This window comes from Aquarana catesbeiana, linkage group LG06, assembly GCF_042186555.1.
Source record: "Aquarana catesbeiana isolate 2022-GZ linkage group LG06, ASM4218655v1, whole genome shotgun sequence".
Taxonomy (NCBI): domain Eukaryota; kingdom Metazoa; phylum Chordata; class Amphibia; order Anura; family Ranidae; genus Aquarana; species Aquarana catesbeiana.
In genome coordinates this window covers 152,089,250-152,112,073 of record NC_133329.1, presented here as the reverse complement: position 1 = coordinate 152,112,073, position 22,824 = coordinate 152,089,250, and the positions used below count along the sequence as shown (strand labels likewise).

Below are 22,824 nucleotides of genomic sequence, written 5' to 3'. Positions count from 1 at the left end.
ATGCCTCCTCGGCTTACGATTGGCTGTTTACAGTATAAACCTGCCTGATATCATCCCTACTATCTAAAAAGTCTCTTCATTGCTCCTCCATCCAGAGTGGAGACACCCCAAGACAGGAATTGTGTTACTGGCACAAAAAAAAAAAAAAAAAAAAAAGCCTAATGAAAAAAAAACAAACAAATGCAGCTACCACATCTAAGGAACGATAAACTGAAATATGCGGGGTGTTCAAATCAAACCAGAACTTTTGAGTTTATATAATAAAAAACACATTTTTCAAGGAGTGGAAACTGCATTTATTTTTTGACATACTCTCCTGCGACATTTATACACTGTTCCCAGCGTTTAACTAATGCCTGGAAAGCTTTGGCATAAAAAGATTTGTCAGTACGCCTGAACCATCTTAGGACAGCCTGCTTGCAAACGCAATTGCTGGAAATTTTTTGGTGGTGGCAAGTGCATGCGTCAACTCTTCTGTGCCTGTGTTCTGTCGGATAGTGCCCGCTATCGAGAAGTAGCGGGGATGTACTGCGCATGCGCCTTAGGGAACAGCACAAAAGCTGATTTTACGATCACCTGTTGTGACGGCGCCTTCCCACAATAGTCGACGGAAGAAATTTGTCTGTCAGATTGTGCCTCACGCTGCCAATGCGCGTTCATGCCGGTGAGAGATGGATTTGTACATGTTGGGGGCGGATTGTAAAATTATGAGCAGTGCTGCAAAGATGGGGGCGGATTTTTAAATGATAGACAGTGATGCAAAACAAATTTTATTCTGCTATTTTTTTCTGTACGCTCATGGGGCATGCCCATCATTTAAAAATCTGCACCCATCAAGTACAAATCCGCACCTCACCGACATGAGGCATCATTTAAAAATGATGCCGCAAGCGTACAGAAAAAAATAGAAGAATAAAATTTGTTTTGCAGCACTGTCTATCATTTAAAAATCTGCCCCCAACATGTACAAATCTGCCCCTTACTGACATGAACACGCTTCGCTAGCGCCAGGCCCAATCTGACAGAAAAATTTCTTCCGTCGGCTATTGTGCGCAGGCGCCGTCACAACAGCTGATCGTTGTGACGGGATGCAGCGATACGCATCGGTATCGCTGCATCCCTACTCAAACCAAACTCGCATAATAGTGCGTACATACATATGACAGAGGAATTTTTTTCTGCTAAGCCCAGCAGAAGAAATGCAGCATAAATGAATACGCCTGTGTGCATGAGCTCTCTTATATGATGTCTGGTATGATGCAACAGACATCGCCTGCCTCTCACCACCTCTAATAGACTGGTACATAAAAGATGATAAACATGGTCACTTCTGTCTGGTACACTACCTTACATCTCCTGCCTCTGACCACCTCTGTTAGACCAGTACAGAGCAGATTATATATGGTCATTCCTGTCTGGGATAACACACAGCCTGCCATCTCCTGTCCCTGACCGCCTCCTATTTATTGGCACATAGCAGAAAGTTGCATGGTCACTCCTGTTTGGTTTGATACAACACCTGACATCTCCTACCACCTCTGATAGACTGGCACAGAGCAGCGTATATGTGGTCACTGATGTCGAGCATAATACTCCAGACACACAGCCTGACAACTCCTGTCCCTGACCACTCTTGATAGACTGGCACAGAGCAGATTATATGTGGTCACAGATGTCCAGTATGATACATCTGACACAGAGCTGAAAGTGGCATGGTCACTCATGTCTGGTATAATGCACCTCCTGCCTCCGACCACCTCTTGCAGACTGGCACAGAGCAGCATATATGCATTCACGGGTGTTGAGCATGATACTCCAGACGCAAAGCCTGACAACTCCTGTGACCACCTCTAATAGACTGGCACAGAGCAGATAATTATAGTCACTCATGTCTGGTATGACACACAGCCTGCCATCTCCTGCCTCTGACCACTTCTGGTAGACTGGCACAAAGCAGATTATCCATGGTCACAGATGTCCAGTATGACACAGACACACAGCGTGCCATCTCCTGTCCCTGACCACCTCCTATGTATTGGCAGAGCAGACAGTGGCATGGTCACTCATGTCTGGTATGAGGCACTATCTGATATCTCCGGCCACCTCTGATTGACTGGCACACAGCAGATTAAAAGGTGGTCACAGATGTCCAGTATGACACAGACACATAGCCTGCCATCTCCTGACCACCTCCAATGTACTGTACTGGCAGAGCAGAAAGTGGCATGGTCACTCATGTCTGGTATGACACACAGCCTTACATCTTCTGCCTCCGGCCACCTCTGATTGACTGGCACACAGCAGATTAAAGGTGGTCACAGATGTCCAGTATGATACATCAGACACACAGCCTGCCATCTCCTGACCACCTCCTATGTACTGGCACAGAGCAGAAAGTGGCATGGTCACTCATGTCTGGTATGAGGCACTATCTGACAGACTGGCACAGAGCACATTATACATGGCACCCCATACACATAGCCTGCCCTCCTCTTGCTGTGCCCACCCTCCTATGTCCTGGTACAGAGCACATCATACATGGTCCCTCCAAGTTGTAATACCCCAGCCCAGGTGTAGGCGCCCCCCTACAGAGAGGATAAAGCCCCCCCCCACCCCTCACACAGAGCAGTGGGAGGAATAAACCCCATTATCTCACCATATCTGCCGTGTCTGAGTCCCCCGCATCACTTCCTCCTTTCCCACATTGTGTCAGAGGTGCAGGGGGGGCCGGGGATCCCAATCAGCTGTCTCCCTGCGACGTCCGCACCTCTCCCTCCTCTTCTCCGCCCGTCGTGACGCCACCGGCGCGACCAGCGCACTCCGGGTGACGTCATTAACTAGAGGCGGACGGAAGAAAAAAAAGAAAGTGGCCCATTTTCTCGGATCCCCGCCTCTCGTGTGTGTAGGTGAGGTGCGGACGTCGCAGAGCAGATTGCGTCATCAGAAGTCGGCAACTTTAGAGGTGAGAGATGTTGTGTTAGTCTGGATGTGTATGGAGTCTATAAAGAATATACTGTGTCTGGGGACACTCCTGAGAGATGAAGCTGAAGTTAGCTCCTTATTCGGCCAGCTTCTTAATCAGGTTGGATCTTTATTCATAAAAGTGATTTTTTTTTTTTTTACTAAAAAATCATCTGCAACATTTATCCCTTTCATGACTAAGCCTATTTCTGACATTTGGTGTTTAAGTTAAAAGTTAAAAATCTGTATTTTTTGCTAGAAAATTACTTATAGCCCCCAAACATTATATATATATATATATATATATTTTAGCAGAGAATAAAATGGCAATTGTTGCAATATTTTATATCACACAGTATTTGTGCAGCGCTGTTTTAAACGTAACTTTTTGGGAAAAGGGACACTTTCATGAATTTAAAAAAAAAAAAAACGAAACAGTAAATTTATCCCAATTTTCTTGTATAATGTGAAAGATGATGTTACGCCGAGTAAATAGATACCAAACATGTCACACTTTATAATTGCACACACTCGTGGAATGGCGACAAACTACAGTACCTAAAAGTATCCATAGGTGACGCTTTAAATATTTTTTTACAGTTACCAGGTTAGAGTTACAGAGGAAGTCTAGTGCTAGAATTATTGCTCTCGCTCTGACGATCGCGGCGATACCTCACCTGTGTGATTTGAACACTGTTTACATATGTGGGCGCGACTTCCATATACGGGGGGCGCTTTAAACATTTTTTTTTTCTTATTTATTTTTATATTATTAAATTGTGTTTGAAAAAAAAAAAATTTGATCACTTTTATTGCTGTCACAAGGAATGTAAACATCCCTTGTGACACTAATAGGTGGTGACAAGTACTCTTTATGGAGGGATGGGGGGGTCCTAAAAGACCCCCATCCCTCCTTTGCACTTCAAAGTATTCAGATCGCCTTTTTGGCGCTTCTGAATACTGAATATTTTTTTTTAAATCATTTGGCAGCCGAGTAAACAGGAAGTGACATTGTGACGTCGCTTCCGCGTTTACAATCAAGAGACTAGAACAAAGCTGTTTCCAGCTTCGTCCCAGTCTGTCTCTAGCCGCTGGAAGTGGTGGATCGTCGATCGGGTCTCCCGGTGTGACGGGAGGCCCGTTCAGAGCGGTAGGAGGGGGGGGGGGGGGATGTCCCCTCCCGCTCCTCCGTGATAACAGCCGAGCGTTTTTTGTTATCCCTGGAAAGCCGATCGCCCGCTCTGAAAAATGGTTGCGGGCATCAGCCCAGTATAACCCCCGAAAGCAGAGGCCGCACATCTGCGTACGCTCGGCGGGAACGGGTTAAAGTAAAATTGTGAACTTTAACATCAATTCTATATAAATCATAAAATATGGCACCACGACAGCCAATTTGGCTCGGTCTAAATTGAACTTTCCTATATACTGTATAGGATGCTCAAGGAGTATAAAACAAGGGGACGTACTAAACTGCATATTGGGATGATTGATGCAATACTGAGAACCCTCACTAGATGTCAGTGTACTTTATACACCTATATATGGTAAAGACGCTGTTGTTTCTCAAAATATGTTATTCTTTCCTGCAGTGCTTGATACAATGTTGCAAGAAGCAGTTGCTAATGTTTAACTGTTCACTTGCTAATGGAAAAATTACATTTGACCTGTTTTTGATGGGATTATGGGTAGAATTATTATTTCTCATGGGGTTTATGGGAGGAATATCATGTTAACACCTGACAATATATACGTGTGTACACTGACATCTAGTGAGAGTTCTCAGTATTGCAGCCGGTAGTCCAATCATCCCATCATTCCAATATGCAGTTTAGTACGTCCCTAAAACCTGGAATTTGGGTGAGCCAAGATGGTTTTCATATAGGAATAGCTTGGTGTCTTATTCAAAATTTCCCATTGAAATGTATAGCTTTCAAGGTGACAATTTTTATCATTTATATCACTTGGCTCGGGCCAAATTGAACTCTTCTATGTAGTCGGATGCCAAATGAGTATAAACAAGTGGAATTTGGGTGACCCAAGATGGTTTTCACATAGGCATAGCTTGGCTTCTAAGGCCTCATGTACACTGCTGCTGGTAAACGGACGTTTAGGAGCAGTTGGACATTTTTTTTCAGCTGCCCTGAACTCTCCTTTAGGTTATCTTATCTGTCCATGAACACAGGGTTGTGTATAGTCATTTCTAGGCAGTTGAGTTTAGAAGCCTTTTTTGGAAAGCAAAAAAATGAGTTCAGACGCTGAGTTTAGAGGTATTTCAAGCGCCAATCGCTTCTAAGCGCGGTTAAATGCATTAACTCGCGTTTAGCCACGTTTCATCGTTTACAGGCGTTTTTCATTTTTGGCTATTTTGAATTTTTTTTTTTTTTTTTAAACGCGACATGTAAACGTGGCAAAATGGATGTTTTAATCGTGGGTTACTATCTGTCAAGTTAAATCGTTCAGGAGAGGTTGTAAAAACGTCCCGTGTACATTAAGCCTTAGAGTCTTGTAGAGTGGGAGAATTATCATTATATCTCTGGAGTTGATCTCCTTTTTAATGCGTGCCAATATTCTGTTTGCTTTGTTAGCAGCAGCTTGGCATTGCATGCCATTTCTGAGCCTATCATCTACTAGGACCCCCAGGCAGGGCTGTGTTTTGGCCTAGGCCGACAAGGCCTAGGCCTAGGGCGGCACTTTGCGGGGGGCGGCAAAGAAAGCCGCCCCCCCGCATGAGAGAAAGTCCCCCCACCCGATTCCCAGCTCCCGCCGCCGCCCCCCGCACACATGCAGCCCACGGCGGCCGCCTTGCTGTAGCGGCGCTGTTGTGTATGGGCGTGCTTGGCAGAGAGTGGAGGGGCGTGTGTATGGGCGTGCTTAGCAGAGCTCACGCCCCTCCACCCTCTGACAAGCACGCCCATACACAGCAGCGCCACCCGCTACAGCAAGGCGGCTGCCGTGGGCTGCATGTGTGCGGGGGCGGGCGCGGGAGCCGGGAATCGGGAAGACGGGTGGGGGGACTTTCTCTCATGCGGGGGGCGGCGTGTGACTCACGCCCCCATAAGCGGCCGATGACTGGCGGAGGTGGAGCCTTATGCTCTGCCTACCCTCCTCCACACTGCTTGACCCTTCTCCTCGGCAGAGCAGGTAAAGTTATTGAAAAAAATTATAAGAGTTTTATGGGAACAGTGTTGGCATTTGATGGCACAGTGGCTACAATTGATGGGGCACAGTGACAGCGTTTGATGGGGCACAATGGCTGCGTTTAAAGGCACAGTGGCTGCAAATGATGGGCACAGTGACACGTTTGATGGGGCACAATGGCTGCGTTTAAAGGCACAGTGGCTACAATTGATGGGGCACAGTGACAGCGTTTGATGGGGCACAATGGCTGCGTTTAAAGGCACAGCGGCTGCAAATGATGGGCACAGTGACACGTTTGATGGGGCACAATGGCTGCGTTTAAAGGCACAGTGGCTGCAATTGATGGGGCACAATGGCTGCATTTGATGGCACAGTGGCTGCAAATGATGGGCACAGTGGCTGCGTTTGGTGGGCACAGTGGCTGCGTTTGGTGGGCACAGTGGCTGCGTTTGGTGGGCACAGTGGCTGCGTTTGGTGGGCACAGTGGCTGCGTTTGGTGGGCACAGTGGCTGCGTTTGATGGCACAGTGGCTGCGTTTGATGGCACAGTGGCTGCGTTTGGTGGGCACAGTGGCTGCGTTTGGTGGGCACAGTGGCTGCGTTTGATGGCACAGTGTCTGCGTTTGGTGGGGCACAGTGTCTGCGTTTGGTGGGGCACAGTGTCTGCGTTTGGTGGGGCACAGTGTCTGCGTTTGGTGGGGCACAGTGTCTGCGTTTTGATGGGGCACAGTGTCTGCGGTTTGATGGGGCACAGTGTCTGCGTTTGATGGGGCACAGTGTCTGCGTTTGGTGGGCACAGTGGTTGCGTTTGGTGGGCACAGTGGCTGCGTTTGATAGAACAGTGAGGCTGCAATTGATGTTTTTTTTTCTGAATTTCTTAGTTTATTTGCACCCCCCCAAAAATTTTGAGCACAGCCGCCACTGGCATGTGCAAAGTGCTCCATGCATGCTAAAATCAATGCAAACCCTTTAAACAGTCGACATTTAGTTGCAGTCTCCAGGGAGTGGGGAAGGGTACCTGTTCCCCCCTCCCCCCTGAAAGGTGCCAAATGAGCCTAAAGAGGAAGGGGTGTTGTTTACAGATGATAGGGCGGGTCTTAAACAGGAAGGGGTGTGGCCTCGGCAGCAAGGGGTGGGTCGTATTTAAATTAGGGGGTGCATGAGTTTAGTCAGGCCTAGGGCAGCACAAAACCTAAATACACCACTGCCCCCAGGTCCTTTTCCATCCCCCCCAGTGTATAGATTGCATTAATATTTTTGCCACTCAAATGCATTATTTTACATTTTTCTGCATTAAACCTCATTCTCCATGTAGTTGCCCACCCCATTCATTTTGTTCAGATCTTTTTGCTGAACTAAGAAGCGACTTAATGCACGTAGTTTCTATGTTCATTTTAGCAAGGGGGGTTCAGCAAACAGATATTTGCTGGTATCCCTCCCTTTTACCCAGCAACAATTGCAATGGGTGTCCCAAGCCCGCAGATGGGAAGATGTGACATTAATGGGGGTCTGTACAGCTGCTAGATGACTCCCCCCCCCCCCCCCGACAGGCAACAGTCAGCTTTTCAGTAGCTGGGAATGTGTGTAGAATGCATTAAGGTGAAAAACATTGAGGGTTTACAACCCCCTTAATAGCTGCAGGCACTAATCATCATCCCATAACAATATGCTTGTGCATAAAACAATATTTAAATCGTGCTGCATTCTAATTATATTGTGTAACTAAACAAGGAACTAACCTACAGAGCAGAAACTGGCATGGTCACTCATGTCTGATATGATGTACTACCTGACATCTCCTGCCTCCAACCACCTCTAAAAGACTGGCACAGAGCAGCATATATGCGTTCACTGTTGTTGAACATGATATTCCAGATGCAAAGCATGATCACCCCTGTGACCACAAAATTATAGACTGGCACAAAATTAATTTCTTGTTTGTTTTACACAATATTATTAGAGCGCAGCACGATTTAAATATTGTTTTATGCACAGGTGTGAAAAAAATGCTGTAAATTAAGAATGCTTTCAAAAATAGTAGTGTTAATAGAAGTGTTTTTTTTTTTTTTTTTTTTTAAATCAGTTAACAAAATTAAAAGTACATGAACAGATGAGAAATCCAAATTAAATCAATATTTGGTGTGACCACCCTTTGCCTTCAACACAACATCAATACTTCTAGGTACACACTTCCACACAGTTTTTGAAGGAACTCGGCAGGTAGTTGTTCCAAACATCTAACTAAAAACTAACCACAGATCTTCTGTGGATGTAGGTTGCCCCAACTCCCCAGTTCCTTGCAAGTTTAGGGCTGCATTTCTGCTAAAAGAGTTGGTGCTTTGGTCAGGATCAGTGGTGTCCTTAATGCTGAGAAATACAGGCAGATATTTATCCATCATGTAATACCATCAGGGAGGCATGTGATTGGCCCCAAACTTATTCTACAGCAGGACAATGACCCAAGCATGCAGCCAATGTCATTAAGAACTATCTTCATTGTAAAGAAGAACAAGGAGTCCTGGAAGTGATGGTTTGGCCCCCACAGAGCCCTGATCTCAACATCATAGAGTCTGTCTGGGATTACATGAAAAGACTGGAGGATTTGGGTGCAGCCTACACCCACAGAAGATCTATGATTAGTTCTCCAAGATGTTTGGAACAACCTACTTGCCGAGTTCCTTCAAAGACTGTGTGCAAGTGTACCTAGAAGAACTGATGCTGTTTTTAGGGCAAAAGGGTGGACACATCAAATATTGACTTGATTTGGATATCTCGTCTGTTCATTTACTTTCCATTTTGTTAATTGATAAAAATAAACTATTAACACTTCTGTTTCTGAAAGCATTCTTAATTTACAGCATCACACCTGCCTAAAACTTTTGATCAGTACTGTACATACATTGGTGGCTGCAAAAGGGTTAAAGCCAAGAGCATGCTGTTAATGCGTGTGCTTGTTTTTATCCCCTTTGTTGTCATGTTGCAAAGGACACAGCTTTGGCAGCGGAAGTTTTAAAGGAGAACTATGATATACAACAATACAATTTTAGGTACAACAAAACCTTGGTTTGAGAACGTTTTGCAAGACAAGCAACCTTTTAAAATAAATTTTGACTTCATATACAAGCGATGTCTTGATATACAAGTAGCGTCATGTCACAACTGAGTATAAAAGAGAAGAGAGACGCCTCTAAGTGTTTCAATATGGTTACATTTAATTAAGGTACAACATTTGGCAACATTATGCTACACTTAGAGGCACCTCTCTTCTTTCTCTTTTTTACTCCGTAGCTCCTGCTGGATTTTTCTTCTAATCCCCTTGTGGATGTTTCCATTTGTGGTTGGACATTTTATGGTTACACAACCTATCGCATTGCTATAATCTTTTTATATTTACTATAAACTGAAGGACTTATAAATGGGGTTGGAAGGAATCATTTAAGTTTCCATTATTTCTTATGGGGAAATTTGCTTTGATATACAAGTGCTTTGGATTACAAGCATGTTTCTGGAATGAATTATGCTCGCAATCCAAGGTTTTACTGTATTGCCTTCTAACAGAATTGTTGGGCATCTTCAGTATCACTATTCAAATTCCCTACGCAGACCAAGCGGTGGTCTATGCATTGTTAGGCCTAGTTCACACCTATGCATTTTTCAGTAACCCACTACAGTCCATTTAACACGGTTTCTTATGGGTCACATTCACATCTCTGCGTTTTCCACTGGTGCTTTTTTTTGGAAAGGATCAGGGACTTTTTTTTCCTGCAGCAGGTTGCGTTTTTGGTTCCATATACTGCAATGAAAATGCAGTGGAAATACAGGCATTGCATTTTCTCCAGTCTTCTTTCAGGACAGCATACCTGAGATGACGAGTCCCACCTGACAGGAAACTATCAACAATAATGTTTAAAAGGCCACTTCCTTCCCTCTGTCCCCCAGTTATTGATTGTGTTTCCCACGGGATGGCAGCAAAACCGTTTGTTATTTTTCCCTTAGGCCAAGGTCTGGGACCGAGGTCTCCACCTGGAAAGTCAGAGAAAACAGTCAGTGGAGGCTGCAGGGTCTGGCAGAGCTTAGCTCTTTCCAGGGGGGGATATTTCCCTTTTTTAGTAATGTCTCAGGGAAGGGTGGGTGTGAATAGCCCCAGGGACCTTCTGACAAGAGCCTCCCTGGACCCTGACAATGGGGGGGATCGCTTACTGATGTCCGATGGAAAAGCCCCCCCCAAGACACTGGTGGCTGTGGATACAGTGAGGGTCTCCACAGGCCCAGGGACCTTCTATCCCACTCTCCCCTCCTACCTGACAGTGGTGGATGGCTTACGAGGGGCCGCTGGAGTATCTCCCTTGAGGGGGTTTGTGTCCTCATGCAGAGTGTTCAGGTCTGTTGGCGTGGCGCCATGAGACTCCAGACTTGGCGTTGTGGGAGCCGGCGTAGTTCAGCTCACAGTGCGCATGTCCGGAAATGGATGGTGCACGTATATGATGTCATTTCCGCCGGCCTCTAGGCTATGGCAAAAAAGCGGCTAGACAGCGTGGCAGGCTGATAGAAAGCGGTAACAGGGCAGGGGACCGTGGTCCTGTGTTTCCCGCCAGCCTTTCCAGAGCAATCCACCTATTGGCGATCCGAGGAATGGAGATGGAGGACGGACCGAAAGTAGCAGCATCAGAGATCACCACAGGGTGTGAGTGACTCAGCTGGTGGGGGAAGAGGATTTGGGGTGGCTCTATTTCCCTCTGCCCTTCACAGGATCCCCCTAGAGGGTAAAAGCTCCTGGGCAGGACTCTGGCAAAAGACTGACACAGAGTGTTCTCTATTTTCTTTTGTTTTTCAGAAACTGATTGCCCTGTTCAGGAGTCAGCCAGTAGATCTAAAAAAGCCACAGCTAAATCGAAAGGCTGTGGTAACTGTAATGAGAAGCTCCCACCAGACCACGCTAAACCCTTTTACTTTAGATGCATTTATAGGTTAGCAGGAAAGGAGTCTGTGCAGGCTATGAAAGAATGTCGGGCGCTACAGGCTGAGATGCTAGCGACCCTCCAGTCATTTAAAGCCTCAGTGGAGAAGCGGCAAGAGGCCCCTTCCACTAGGGAGAGTTCCCCTTCTCAGGATAGGACACTGGCAAGCCACACTGATGGGTCCCAGGTTTTGGCCCCATATTCTAATGAGGAAGAGGCAGAGGCCTCGGATCAGAACTCTCGCGAGGAAGGCGAGGATTCTGACTTTGACAGTGAGCCTAGGTGGAGACAGGGAGGACATTTCCTTGCATCTGAAGATATGGAGGGTCTCCTCAAGGCTATCTATACCTCTGAGGGTATTCAGGGGGACTTGCCAGACCTCAGGCTAAATCTTTCCCAGTACACCAGTCCCTTAAGGATATTATCCTTAGAGAATGGAAAGAACCAGAGCGGATGGTTTTAAAATTAAAGGCCTGGAAGCGTAAATGTCCTTTTAAAGCAGAGGAGGAAGAAAAATTCTTTAAAATTCCACGTTTGGATGCTTCCCTAGCTCAAGTTTCCAAACGTTCGGATCTCTCCTTTTGAAGATTCTGGAAACATCTGGGATCAAATGGATAAAAGGTCAGAAACCTTATTGCACAGAGCCTGGGATGCCAACGCTGCAGCTATGGGTACAGCAGTGGCTGCCGCTTGTGTCACCAGGAATGCTGATACATGGGTCAGCAGGTTGTTAGTCCATGTGGCACGAGTAAATAAATCCAAGGAGGTGGAGGTTATTGGTAAAGCGGTAGCTTACCTAGCAGACGCTGCAGTAGACAGTTAGATCGACTGCTAAATCGGCTGCTCTTCTAAACTCCGCTAGAAGAGCCCTTTGGGTTAAAACCTGGGATGGGGATTTTACTTCTAAATTACATCTCTGTGGGATACCCTTTAAGAGCTCTTTACTCTTCGGATCCTACCTAGAACAGGTCTTATCCCGTTCGTCTGATAAGGGCAAAAAATTCCCGGGGGGGGGGGGATTTTTTCGAGGCCCCCCAGTCACAGGACCACTTTAAGGGAAAGGAGGAGCCTAGAAAGAAGTGTGGGTTCGGCAAGGGCAAAGGAAAAGGGGGGTATCCTTTTTTCCGGGGCCGGACCTTCCAACAAAGAGTCAAAATGAGGCCAACATAAGGGTTGGTGGAAGGCTCTTGTGGTTCCTACCCCAATGGGAGGGAATCACACAGAGCCCTTACATTCTATGTCTGGTAAAGGAGGGTTACAGACTGGAATTTTTGTCCATTCCTCCTCCGAAACTTTATCCTTACTCATCTCCCCAGGGACCCACTGAAGGCAGAGGGCCTTCTGAAGAGTATCAGTGTACTGGCAGAACAGGAAGTTATTGTCCCTGTTCCTGTGGGTCAGATTGGCCGGGGGTTTTACTCCCACATATTTGTGGTACCCAAGCCCTCGGGCAAGTTTCGACTAATTATAAATTTAAAGGAACTAAACCAGTACAAAGAGATTCAGAATGGAAAGCATTTACACGGTCAGAAAACGCCTCCAAGGAGGCGTCTTCATGGTCACGCTAGACCTAAAGGATGCTTATTTGCATGTACCCATTGCCCCGAAACACCAGAAATATCTGCGTTTCGCGGTTCAGACAGACCAGGGGGTCCAACACTGGCAGTTCAGGGCACTCCTCTTCGGCTTAGCAGCCAGTCCGAGGAGCTTTACAAAAGTCCTTGCCAAAGTGGTGTAATTTCTACACTTACAGGGGATAGCTTTGATCCCGTACAGCCCAACCCAAGAACAGCTCCAGTCCGACCGAGACAGGGTGCTGTCAACTCTAAAGACCCAGGGTTGGTTGGTCAGCCAGGAGAAGTCCTCCATGGATCCTGCACAATCCAAGATTTTCCTAGAGTATCGGATAGACTCTATGACCCAGAGAATCTTCCTCCCCCAAGAAAAGATTACAAAAGTTTAGAGGGCCGTGTCCACTCTTTAACAGAGAGTGGAGGCCTCTTTCAGGTTCATTATGAGTATTCTGGGGCTGATGTCCTCTTGTATCCTTGCTGTCCATTGGGCCCAGTTCCACTCTCGGTGGCCCCAGGGATTGCTTCTCTCCTCTTGGAATGGGAGAAGGGTATCCCTCTCGAGGGAGGTAAAAAACTGTCTGGACTGGAATCAGCAGGACCTGCTGAATGTAACCACGGACACAAGTGGCTGGGGAGCTCATCTAGGAGATATTTTCACCCAGGGTCCTTGGGACCGGGAGCAGACCTTAGCTTCCTCCAGTTTCAGAGAGCTGCTAGCGGTCGGAAAAGCATTAAGCTTTTTCAGAGATCAAACTCGGGGTCAAGAAGTACAAATCTTCTCAGACAATGCAGTAGCCGTGTCCTAAATCCTCAGGTGGGAATAAGGTCCAGCAAGTTAATAAGACTGACCCAGGAAATCCTGGAAGCAGAGGAAACAGTTCTCTCAATCTCGGCAGTCCACATAAGAGGGTCCCTCAATGTGCGGGCAGACTTTCTCACCAGGCAACCCATTCATCAGTGGGATTGGGAGCTGAGCAACAAGGTATTTTCTCTAATTTGCCAATGCTTTGGCAAGCCGGAGATAGACTTGTTTGCCTCCAAGAAGAACAGGAAGGTACAACAAGTTTTTCTCCCTGGGGGACAGGGCTCCTGGGGAGTAGAAAAACTAGCCCAAAGCTGGGATTTTGCCCTAGCATATGCGTTTCCTCCCCTGGTGCTTATTCCCCGGGTTCTACAGAAGCTATCCCCTTCAGACAGGTGCCTTATTCTAATTGCGCCCTGGTGGCCGAGATGGGCATGGTTTCTCACTCTGAAGAGATGGTTGGTGGCTCCTCCATTCCATCTCCCCTACACTTGTGATCTCCTCCATCAGGGACCAGTTTTACACCCAGATCCCGGCTTTCTTTCCCCGACGTCCTGGAGTTTGAAAAGGAGATCCTAAGAGGTAAGGGCTGTTCTGAAAGCCAGTCACTAGACAGATCTACGCTAAGGTCTGGAGGGTCTTCTCTCGCTGGGCTCAGTCTAGAGAAGGCTCTCTTCAGATAATCCCAGCGGTCCTGGATTTTCTCCAGGATGGGGCTGACCAGTGTTTAGCAGTCAATACCCTCAGAGTTCAGGTTGCAGCCTTGTCAGTCTTTCTGGATAATAAACTGGCCCTTAACTCCCTCATAAAAAGATTTTTGTCAGCTAGGGAGAGAGTTACCCCGGTAAAAACCAACAGGTTTCCACCTTGGGACTTATCCTTAGTATTAGATGCCCTAACTAAGGGTCCTTTTGAGCCGTTGGCTCAAGTTTCAGTTCATTTTCTTTCCCTTAAGATGGCTTTCCTTCTGGCGATCACGACGGCCAGAAGAGTCAGCGACCTGCAGGCTCTGACAATTAAAGAGCCCTTTTTGTTGCTCCTGGAGGATAGGGTAATCCTCAGACAGGATCCTTTATATTTGCCAAAAGTGACCTCCGATTCTCACAGGTCTCAGGAGATTATTCTCCCCTCTTTTTGTCAGTTTCCTAAAAAATAATTGGGCTAATTAGAAAGAATGAGTGAGTTCAGAAGGTCAAACCATTTGCTAATTCGTTTCCAAAAGAAGGGTCTTCAGGCCTCCAAGCCAACTATAGCCAGGTGGATTAAGCAGACTATCACTATAGCCTATGAGCATTTAGGCAAGCCTGTCCCAACTAATTTAAAAGCTCACTCAACTAGATCTCTGGTGACCTCCTGGGCAGAGAGGGCAGGCTCTTTGATTGATCAAATCTGCAGAGCAGCAACTTGGACGGGCCAAAAATACCTTCCTGGGGCACTACAGAGTGGAGCTGTTGTCCTCTCAGGACTTGGCATTTGGCAGGAAGGTCCTACAGCCGGTGGTCCCACCCTGAGGTAGGCCTGAACTTCTTGTTCATCGTCTCAGGTGTGCCGTCCTGGAGGATGACTGGAGAAAATTACCAGTTACACTTACCGGTAACGGATTTTCTAGGAAATCTTCCAAGACGGCAGGCCTACTTCCCTAACCCTAAATGTTAGTGGTCTGTTTGTTTCACAGATTGTACCCTCTGGCACCAGTGCGGGTTTATACTTTGTCATAACTGAGGGACAGAGGGAAGGGAGGGGCCTTTTAAACATTATTGTTGATTGTGTTTCCTGTCAGGTGGGACTCTTCATCTCAGGTGTGCCGTCCTGGAAGATTTCCTAGAAAACCCGTTACCGGTAAGTGTAACTGGTAATTTTGATGCATTTTCTCTGCGCTTTGCTCTCTTTCACCTGCAACTGAGATCTCCCCGGGCAACAAACTTCCCAGACAAACAGGAAGTTCCTACAAGCAAAATGGTGAAGACTGAAGTATTGATCAGTCTGGGGAGACCATGACTCTATTTCTACAGTCCTGCGGATCCAGACCATAAACACTGTTCAAAACGGGAGAATGGATGGCTGACGATTGCACAGGAGATATATCCAGCATGGGAGTCGTTCTCAAAAAAGCAAAAATAATCTAAATGTAAGTGGCTGTACCTATGCAAGTGCAAACTCTCCAAGTTTAAATGTACACTTTTTGTCACTTTCAATGCATTGATGGTAATAACCATTTTTTATCATTGCTGGTCTCCAAACTGCAGCCCTTTGCTTTTTTTTTATTATAATCTGGCTTTTGGTGCACTATTTCATCCATTAACTCCAAAAAGGCACTCTCTTTACACTAAACTAATCTTCCCAATGACACCAAAGAAGGGGCGCTATTCTTCCCACTGACATCATAGATAAGGCATTGTTTAGTCCCACTGACACCAACACGTTTTCTACTCCCCAATGGCCACAATCTGGCTCCCTAAAAGTATGAAGGAGAGTAAATGGCCCTTTTGTTTAGAAAGTTTGGAGACCCCTGCATTACATGCATGCACAATGCCAAGCAAGAAATGTTGTTCATTGCATTCTCTCTAGTACAATGGTAGGGCGACTAATAAGTTGGGCAGTGTAGATAAGCACATAACTGCAAATAGCCCATTAATCCATTGTATGTTTTAACACGATTTTTTTTCTGATTTAAATATATATAAATAATCTCTCTATCAACATCACTCCAAAGTATGTTTAGATTTTTTTCTTTATTATTTCAAATACAGTTTTTTTTTTTAACCAAAATTCACATAACCTGTGCAATGGAACATCCATGGAAAATAAAACCTGGAAAATTGGCAAAGAAAATATTCAAAAATGAACACTACATACATTTTCATATGTGCACTCAAAAGAATGTCTGTATGCTTTTTAAAAACTATGCAACAGCATCATGGCAGTTGACCATTTGCAGACATGAAGTACGAAGTAAATGCATCCCCCATAGTGACACCATTCCTGCTGCCCCGATCTGCTATTAATTCAGCTGTTGTCATGTTATTATGGCAAAATGTGTCCTACAACTGGAAACTGTCACGTTCCCAAATAAAGTTCTATAGAGCACATGTTGCTTTCACAACGTTTATTGCACGCTGCATGTTAAAGTGCAACAAATGCCATTTATTTTCAAGATTGCTAAAAGCACACTTTACCACTCTCCTGGCCCTAGTGAGGCGATAATTAAACGTCCTCCTTTGTACACTCAATGAATGGCTGGAAAAGGGCTTCAGAAAGTGTTCACCTAGAGCGAATACTTCAACTCCAACAAAGACATAAGGCATAGCAGGACTCCTTTTTCATGAGAGGGGACTGTTCTCTGACGGGCCCAGTCTATATTGTTGCAGCAGCTGTCCAACAGATGAGTGTGAGAAAATACTAGTGTCAGAGCTGCTGCCATAGGACCCTATATCAATATAAGTGAAACAATAATTGGCATCTGCCACTGAAAGCAACACAAATGAGAAACATTTTTAATAATTGTAAAAAGTGTTGCTTGCCAATAGCTAGTGGCCTAATTATGCGAATGTGTTTCCCATCTATCTAGCCCTTGCAGTTGGGAAAATTACAATGCTCTGAGAACAAATCAGCTATCTTGGACCATTCTTCCGCTGTTGGTTTCTTGAAGACCACACCCTTCAGTACTTCCCAAATGACTGAGAAGGTGTCCCGAGCAATATAGCTCGCAGTAGATTTGCCCTCCATAAACTCAAAATGAAAACTTGAAAGAGAGTATCCAGTTGCAAGATATCTGAAATTAAAAAAAAAAAAATTGCTTTTATGTTTTGCAGTAAAAGTGTTACAAACCAGATGGTAGAGCGCCAAGGACAGTTCTAGCAAGCACAAAAAACAAAGTGTGAGGAGTGGTTCAGCCGCAAAGACATCCACTCACTACACATATGCCAAGGACCTAAAAATAATTCTTGAGATGAGAAGGTAAGCTAGGATCATTCAATAGTTGTAATCTGTGTATATTTTTAAGCAAATGAACTATTAAAATGAATCAAACAAATTCATTTTTTTCTGTTTGGATTTGCAGCACAGACCTACTGGGACCCATCACAGGATCGTGATGAACAAGACCCCGAGGAAGGTCCATCTGTACTAACACAGGAGATCCCAACTACAGGGTCTCTTACTTCATGGATTGTGGAGATGATGGTTGAGGAGGAGGAGAGGGGGCCTACTTCTCCATCTCCCTCATCTAGGAGGGGAGGTGGCTCAAAACGCTTGTCAGCTAGGCAGATTGACAACATTATTGACATGTTGAATGGTTTTAAACCTGCTGATTAGTTCAATGTGTCACTCTCTCAGCAATTTGTTAATACCTTAGTACCATATATTGATCTGGTCCCTCCAGAGCTACAGGGAGAGATGCAGATTGCACTGATTCAATGCGTAAAATCTTTTATTCCCCCCTGCCCACCCAGCCAGAACCACCTCCCAGCAGACACCACCACTGGGCCCTTAGGCCCCTCACTCAACGACTCCCACTTTTCCTAATTATCCAAGTTTATTGTGTGCCACTTATAATTTTGGAAATACCAAAAGTTGTGACTAAGCTTGATGTTACTATGAGTTATGCTATATATGAGTCACTTTATACGAAGCATAGCATAGGTGACAGAAGGAGGAACTACAGTAATTTATTGTTTACATTTTTGGATAATGTCATGTTTTTATTCTTTTTTTTATTTAAAAAAATAAAATAAATAATATACTGCTTCATACTGAAAAATGTTTCATACAATGTTATTAATAAAAATTAAAAACAAACTCATTTTTTTCAGTTACAATTTTACCTGTGTCTTATTCATTTATTTATTTGTGATATGGTTTTGGTTGGGACAGTCTTGGCAAAAAAAGTAAAAACGCTTACCTCAACGTGATTTAGCTTTTTTAACTGGTGGAATACTGTTCCTGAAAAACGTGTCCTGTCGCCCCAGCTTGTCTCTGAGTAAATCCAACCTTTCCTTAAAACTATGTGAAAAAATAAATGGTTGGTGATTTAAAAAAAAAAAAAAAGGTTAATGATTAACCTACAATGCAGTGGGGGTGATTTGCTAAAACTGGAGTGTGCAAAATCAGCTTTCAGGCTCCATTAAGACCAATGCCCTTTTTCATGCTTTTTGCAGAAACGCAGGACTTTTTTTTTTGCATTTTGCATTTTTAACTGAATTGGCCTCTCTGTTCCCTATTGGCAATCGCTGGATGCACCCAATATCTTTGCTTTTTCCTCTCCTCCTCCTTTTTTTTTTTTTTTGCTACTTCCAGCAATATTGCAGCAATAACCGTGGCTGCAGTGAGAAATAAGAACATTGCAGCCATGATAGTCAAAGCAACACCACACACAAACAGGGAAGAATCAGAAAGTAAAAATGCAATCTGACATACTGTGACATGAAAGCAGTGATATTGGGCAAAAAAACACAAAATTAAAATACACCAAAAAGGCGCTGGAAAAATAGCTTCAACCGCAAAGGTGTGGACCAAGCCTTGGAAAGTTTAGAGGGGATGGTTACAGCACAAGCAATACTCTTTTTGTTCTTGATTTTGCTCTATGATCTGGCCACGCTTTCCTTGTGAGAGATTGAGCAGCCGGGAAGGGGTGGAGAAGCTGCACCTGCGCTGGTCTATTGTTAAAGCACAGCTATTGTCACAATCCAGCTTTAGGGTGTTTTTATGCTGCTCCATTGAAAAAAACACATTAAAGCATTTGTGTTTTGGATGCGCTTCCGGTGCGTTTTTTGGTTGGCATGGACATGTAACTCAAAAAATGCTTCCTTTGCCGGCATCTTCCGGTCTTCAGCCTTCTTCATTGGCCAGCATTGGATGATGTCACTCTCACAGGGTTATAATCATCCCAACACACAGGCAGTGTGCTGGAATGTAAACTGAGCTATGTATGGACAGTTCAGTGTACATTTTACAGGGGAGACAGGCAGGTAAGTGTATTTTTGTCTCATCTGCAATAAAAAGCCTGCCTGTTCAGTTTTTGATTTTCAACTTTAGTTCCAGTTCACCTTTACAGAAAAAGGTGAACTTACACTCCCCCATCCCGCTGACCTGGAGCGTGGCGATCTCCCATTGTGAGCCCTGCAATAGCCGCCTCACCTGACCGGGGCTTAGAAATCCCCTCGGCATTCTCTTGACTTCTTTTCCGCTGACAGGACGAGCTACGTGGACTCAGATTGGCCAGCGCCAACCAATTAGAATGCTCCGAAACGTCTCTCCTAATGGGGGGACAATTTAGAGATTAAGCCGGGGGGATTTCTAAGCCCTGGTCTGCTGAGGTGGCTATACGGGAGCTCGCCATGCTGCAGGTCAGCGGGACGGGGGGGTTGAGGAGGGGGTCCTGTGTGAGTTCCCATTACAGATTTTCCTGTAAAGGTGAACTTGCCCTTTAAATGTAGTCCTGTGGCATCAGTAAGCACCCAAAAGAAAAAAAGCGGGGGGGTGGTTCCCTTCTCTTTTAACCCTTGGCCACCCAGCCTGGTGTCCCTTTAACAAGCTCTTAATGTAAGGTGACCAGATTTTTAAAATGAAATCCGGGGACATATTTTTTTTTTATTGGCAAATCGAAAACTTTTTAGTTTTTACTTCTTAGAATTTTTTGGGATCTGACTACCAAATGTTAAGAAGATACTGCATCTCCCCCTCTCTCTCTGTATCAGTGGCGGTGCGTCCATTAAGGGCGCACAGACGCCACCCCCCTCTATGACTAACGGATAGGTTTATGCATTGCATGAATCTATCCATGGCCGCCACCACCCCCTATTCAGGCGTCCGGCGCCAGAATTCCAGCGGCAGGGGTGTTTTTGAAGCACCTGATTAGAGCCATAGGCTCTAATAGGCTTAAAAAAAGGTGAACTCGGAGCGCAGAGCATTGCGCTCGGAGTCCATCCAGGTGTGTTAGAACAGCGAATGAATGTTCGCTTTCCTAACACTGAACCGCCTCTCCGCCAATCAGGTGCGCTGCATTTGGACGCCTATCAGGAAGAGGGGGGGGCAGACGCATGGAGGAGACAGGAGCTGCTGTCTGACCCGCTGCAAGGTCCCACAGCGGGTGAGGAGGGTTACAGTGGCTGCATTTGATGGGGCACAGTGGCTGCATTTGATGGGGCACAGTGGCTGCATTTGATGGGGGACAGTGGCTGTGTTTGATGGGCACAGTGAGGCAGCAATTGATGGTATTTTCTTCTGAATTTTTCAGTTTGTTTGTGCCTCCCCAAAAATTTTGAGCACCAGTCGGCACTGCTCTATGTATACTGTATCTCCCCTCTCTGTATTATACATACATACATACATACATACAGTGTGTGTGTGTGTGTGTGTATATATAAAATCTTATGGAAAGTACATTGTAATTAATTATTTAGGCATGTGAAATTTTTGTGACTCAACTTTGTGCTTTTGAACTCCAGAACTTGCACACTTCATGCTTAAATGTGATCGCCTTGGGGAAGAACTCATTCCTTATAAACTATATTTTAGTGAATTCTCTAGTGTTTGAAACTCTGGATTTACACCAAACAACAAACATTGTTTCATGCATTCAGCTCTATGAAGCAGGTTTTACTATTTTAATAAGGTCCCAGGCTCCAGCTATGATGATGAAGCAGCACCTTCCTTCCTCCTCCTCGGCTCTGTTCTGCTTTTTCTCCCATACTTGGGTGGCCTCTACACTGACTCCCAAGCCAGTCCCTCCTCCCTCACAAGAACTCAGAACAACACATTAAACTTACACTGCTCTGGCTGTGAGTCACTGTCAGTCTCAGTCAGTCACTCGGCGGCTCCCTAGGCTGCCTTCCTTCTGTCCTGTTGTTCACTGCTTCTCCCCCTGCGACCCACACGCACTGCCTGCCTGGGCCGTGGTGGGCGGCTGTTACACAGACAGAGAAGAGATCACACAGCAGGACTCCACTAGAGTGGGGCGGCGCTGCGCCCCGGCCGGGTCTTCAATACACATTACACACATACAGGAGGGGAGAGCAGTGTGACAAAGGGGGCGGAGCTCCGCATATCGGCTCCGCCCATCCCCGACATCAGAGCTGCAATTTGACAGCTCCACTCACTGTCATTGCCTGCACAGACCCATTTGAGGCATTTTTTAGGGGGGGGGGGGGGCAGTATTTGACAGGACACTGTACATCCCCGGCTTGCCCACCAATCTCTGGCTGTGCGGGATGAATGGTCACACTGCTGAATACATGAATCCGGGGGTAAAAATAATTTTTTTTTGCTAGAAAATTACTTAGAACCCCCCAAGCATTATATATTTTTAAAGCAGAGGCCCTGGAGAATTCAGTGGTAGGTGTTATTTTTTTATGCTGCACGGTATTTGCTCAGCTGTTTTTCAAATGTACATTTTTGGGAAAAAATGCACTTTAATGAATTTTAGTGAACACAAACACAATATACTACCTAATTTTGCTCAAATTTAAAAGATGTCATGCTGAGTGAGTGGATACCTAACATGTCACGCTTTCAAATTGTGTACGCCCCTGGAATGGCAGGACCTAAAAGTCTCCATAGGTGATGCTTTAACCATTTAAAGACCAGAAGGATTTGCCCCCTTAATGACCAGGCCATTTTTTGCGATACAGCACTGCTTCGCTTTAACTGAAAATTGTGCAGTCATGTGACACTGTACCCAAACAAAATTTATGTCCCCCCCCCACAAATAGAGCTTTCTTTTAGTGGTATTTGATCACCTCTGTGTTTTTTTTTTTTTTTTGTGCTATAAACGAAAAAAGACCGTCAATAAAAAAAAAAAAAAAAAAAAAAATTATATATATATATATATATATATATATATATATATATATATATATATATATATATATATATATATATATATAATTTTTTTTTTTTTACTTTTTGCTATAATAAATATCCCCCCAAAAAATGTAAAAAAAACATTTCTTCATCAGTTTAGGCCGATATGTGTTCGTCTACATATTTTTGGTAAAAAAATCGCAATAAGCGTTTATTGATTGGTTTGCTTCTACAAAATAGGGGATAGATTTGACATTTTTATTAATGTAGTTATCGGCGTATAACACGCACCCCAAGTTTAGGAGGGAAGTTTAAGGAAAAAAACTTACATTTAAATGCCCATCAATATCAGCCTTGTCTGTCAGTGTAGCCTTGTCAGTGTCCATCTGTAGCCTTGTCCATCATTGCAGCCTTGTCAGTGTCCATCTGTAGCCTTGTCAGTGTCCATCTGCAGCCTTGCCCCTGTGTCATTTACTTGTCAGTACACTCCCGTTTAAAAATGGCACCGCCGTTCTCGGCGGCTTTCGGACACCCTTAGTGGCTTTCGCCGGCTCACGCAGGACTGTGAGAGGCTCACAATCAGCGGGGGATCG

The 22,824-nt window shown here is 45.1% G+C and overlaps 2 protein-coding genes across 3 annotated transcripts in view; one reads left to right on the top strand and one right to left on the bottom strand.

The window, feature by feature from the left end:
- DCUN1D3 (defective in cullin neddylation 1 domain containing 3) overlaps window positions 1-2,923 on the bottom strand; it is a 59,617-nt gene extending 56,694 nt beyond the window's left edge. Inside the window, exon 1 of the mRNA XM_073591060.1 lies at window positions 2,657-2,923. Coding sequence (XP_073447161.1) covers window positions 2,657-2,685 — 29 coding nt within the window. The 5' untranslated portion in view covers window positions 2,686-2,923. The remainder of the gene's footprint in view (window positions 1-2,656) is intronic.
- The window catches only part of LYRM1 (LYR motif containing 1), a 73,079-nt gene continuing 53,055 nt past the window's right edge, over window positions 2,801-22,824 (top strand). The window contains exon 1 of one of the 2 annotated variants that reach the window (XM_073591061.1): window positions 2,801-3,082. In XM_073591061.1, the coding sequence (XP_073447162.1) occupies window positions 3,039-3,082 (44 nt within the window). In that variant the 5' untranslated portion in view covers window positions 2,801-3,038. The remainder of the gene's footprint in view (window positions 3,083-22,824) is intronic. The other variant, XM_073591062.1, reaches the window with a different exon arrangement.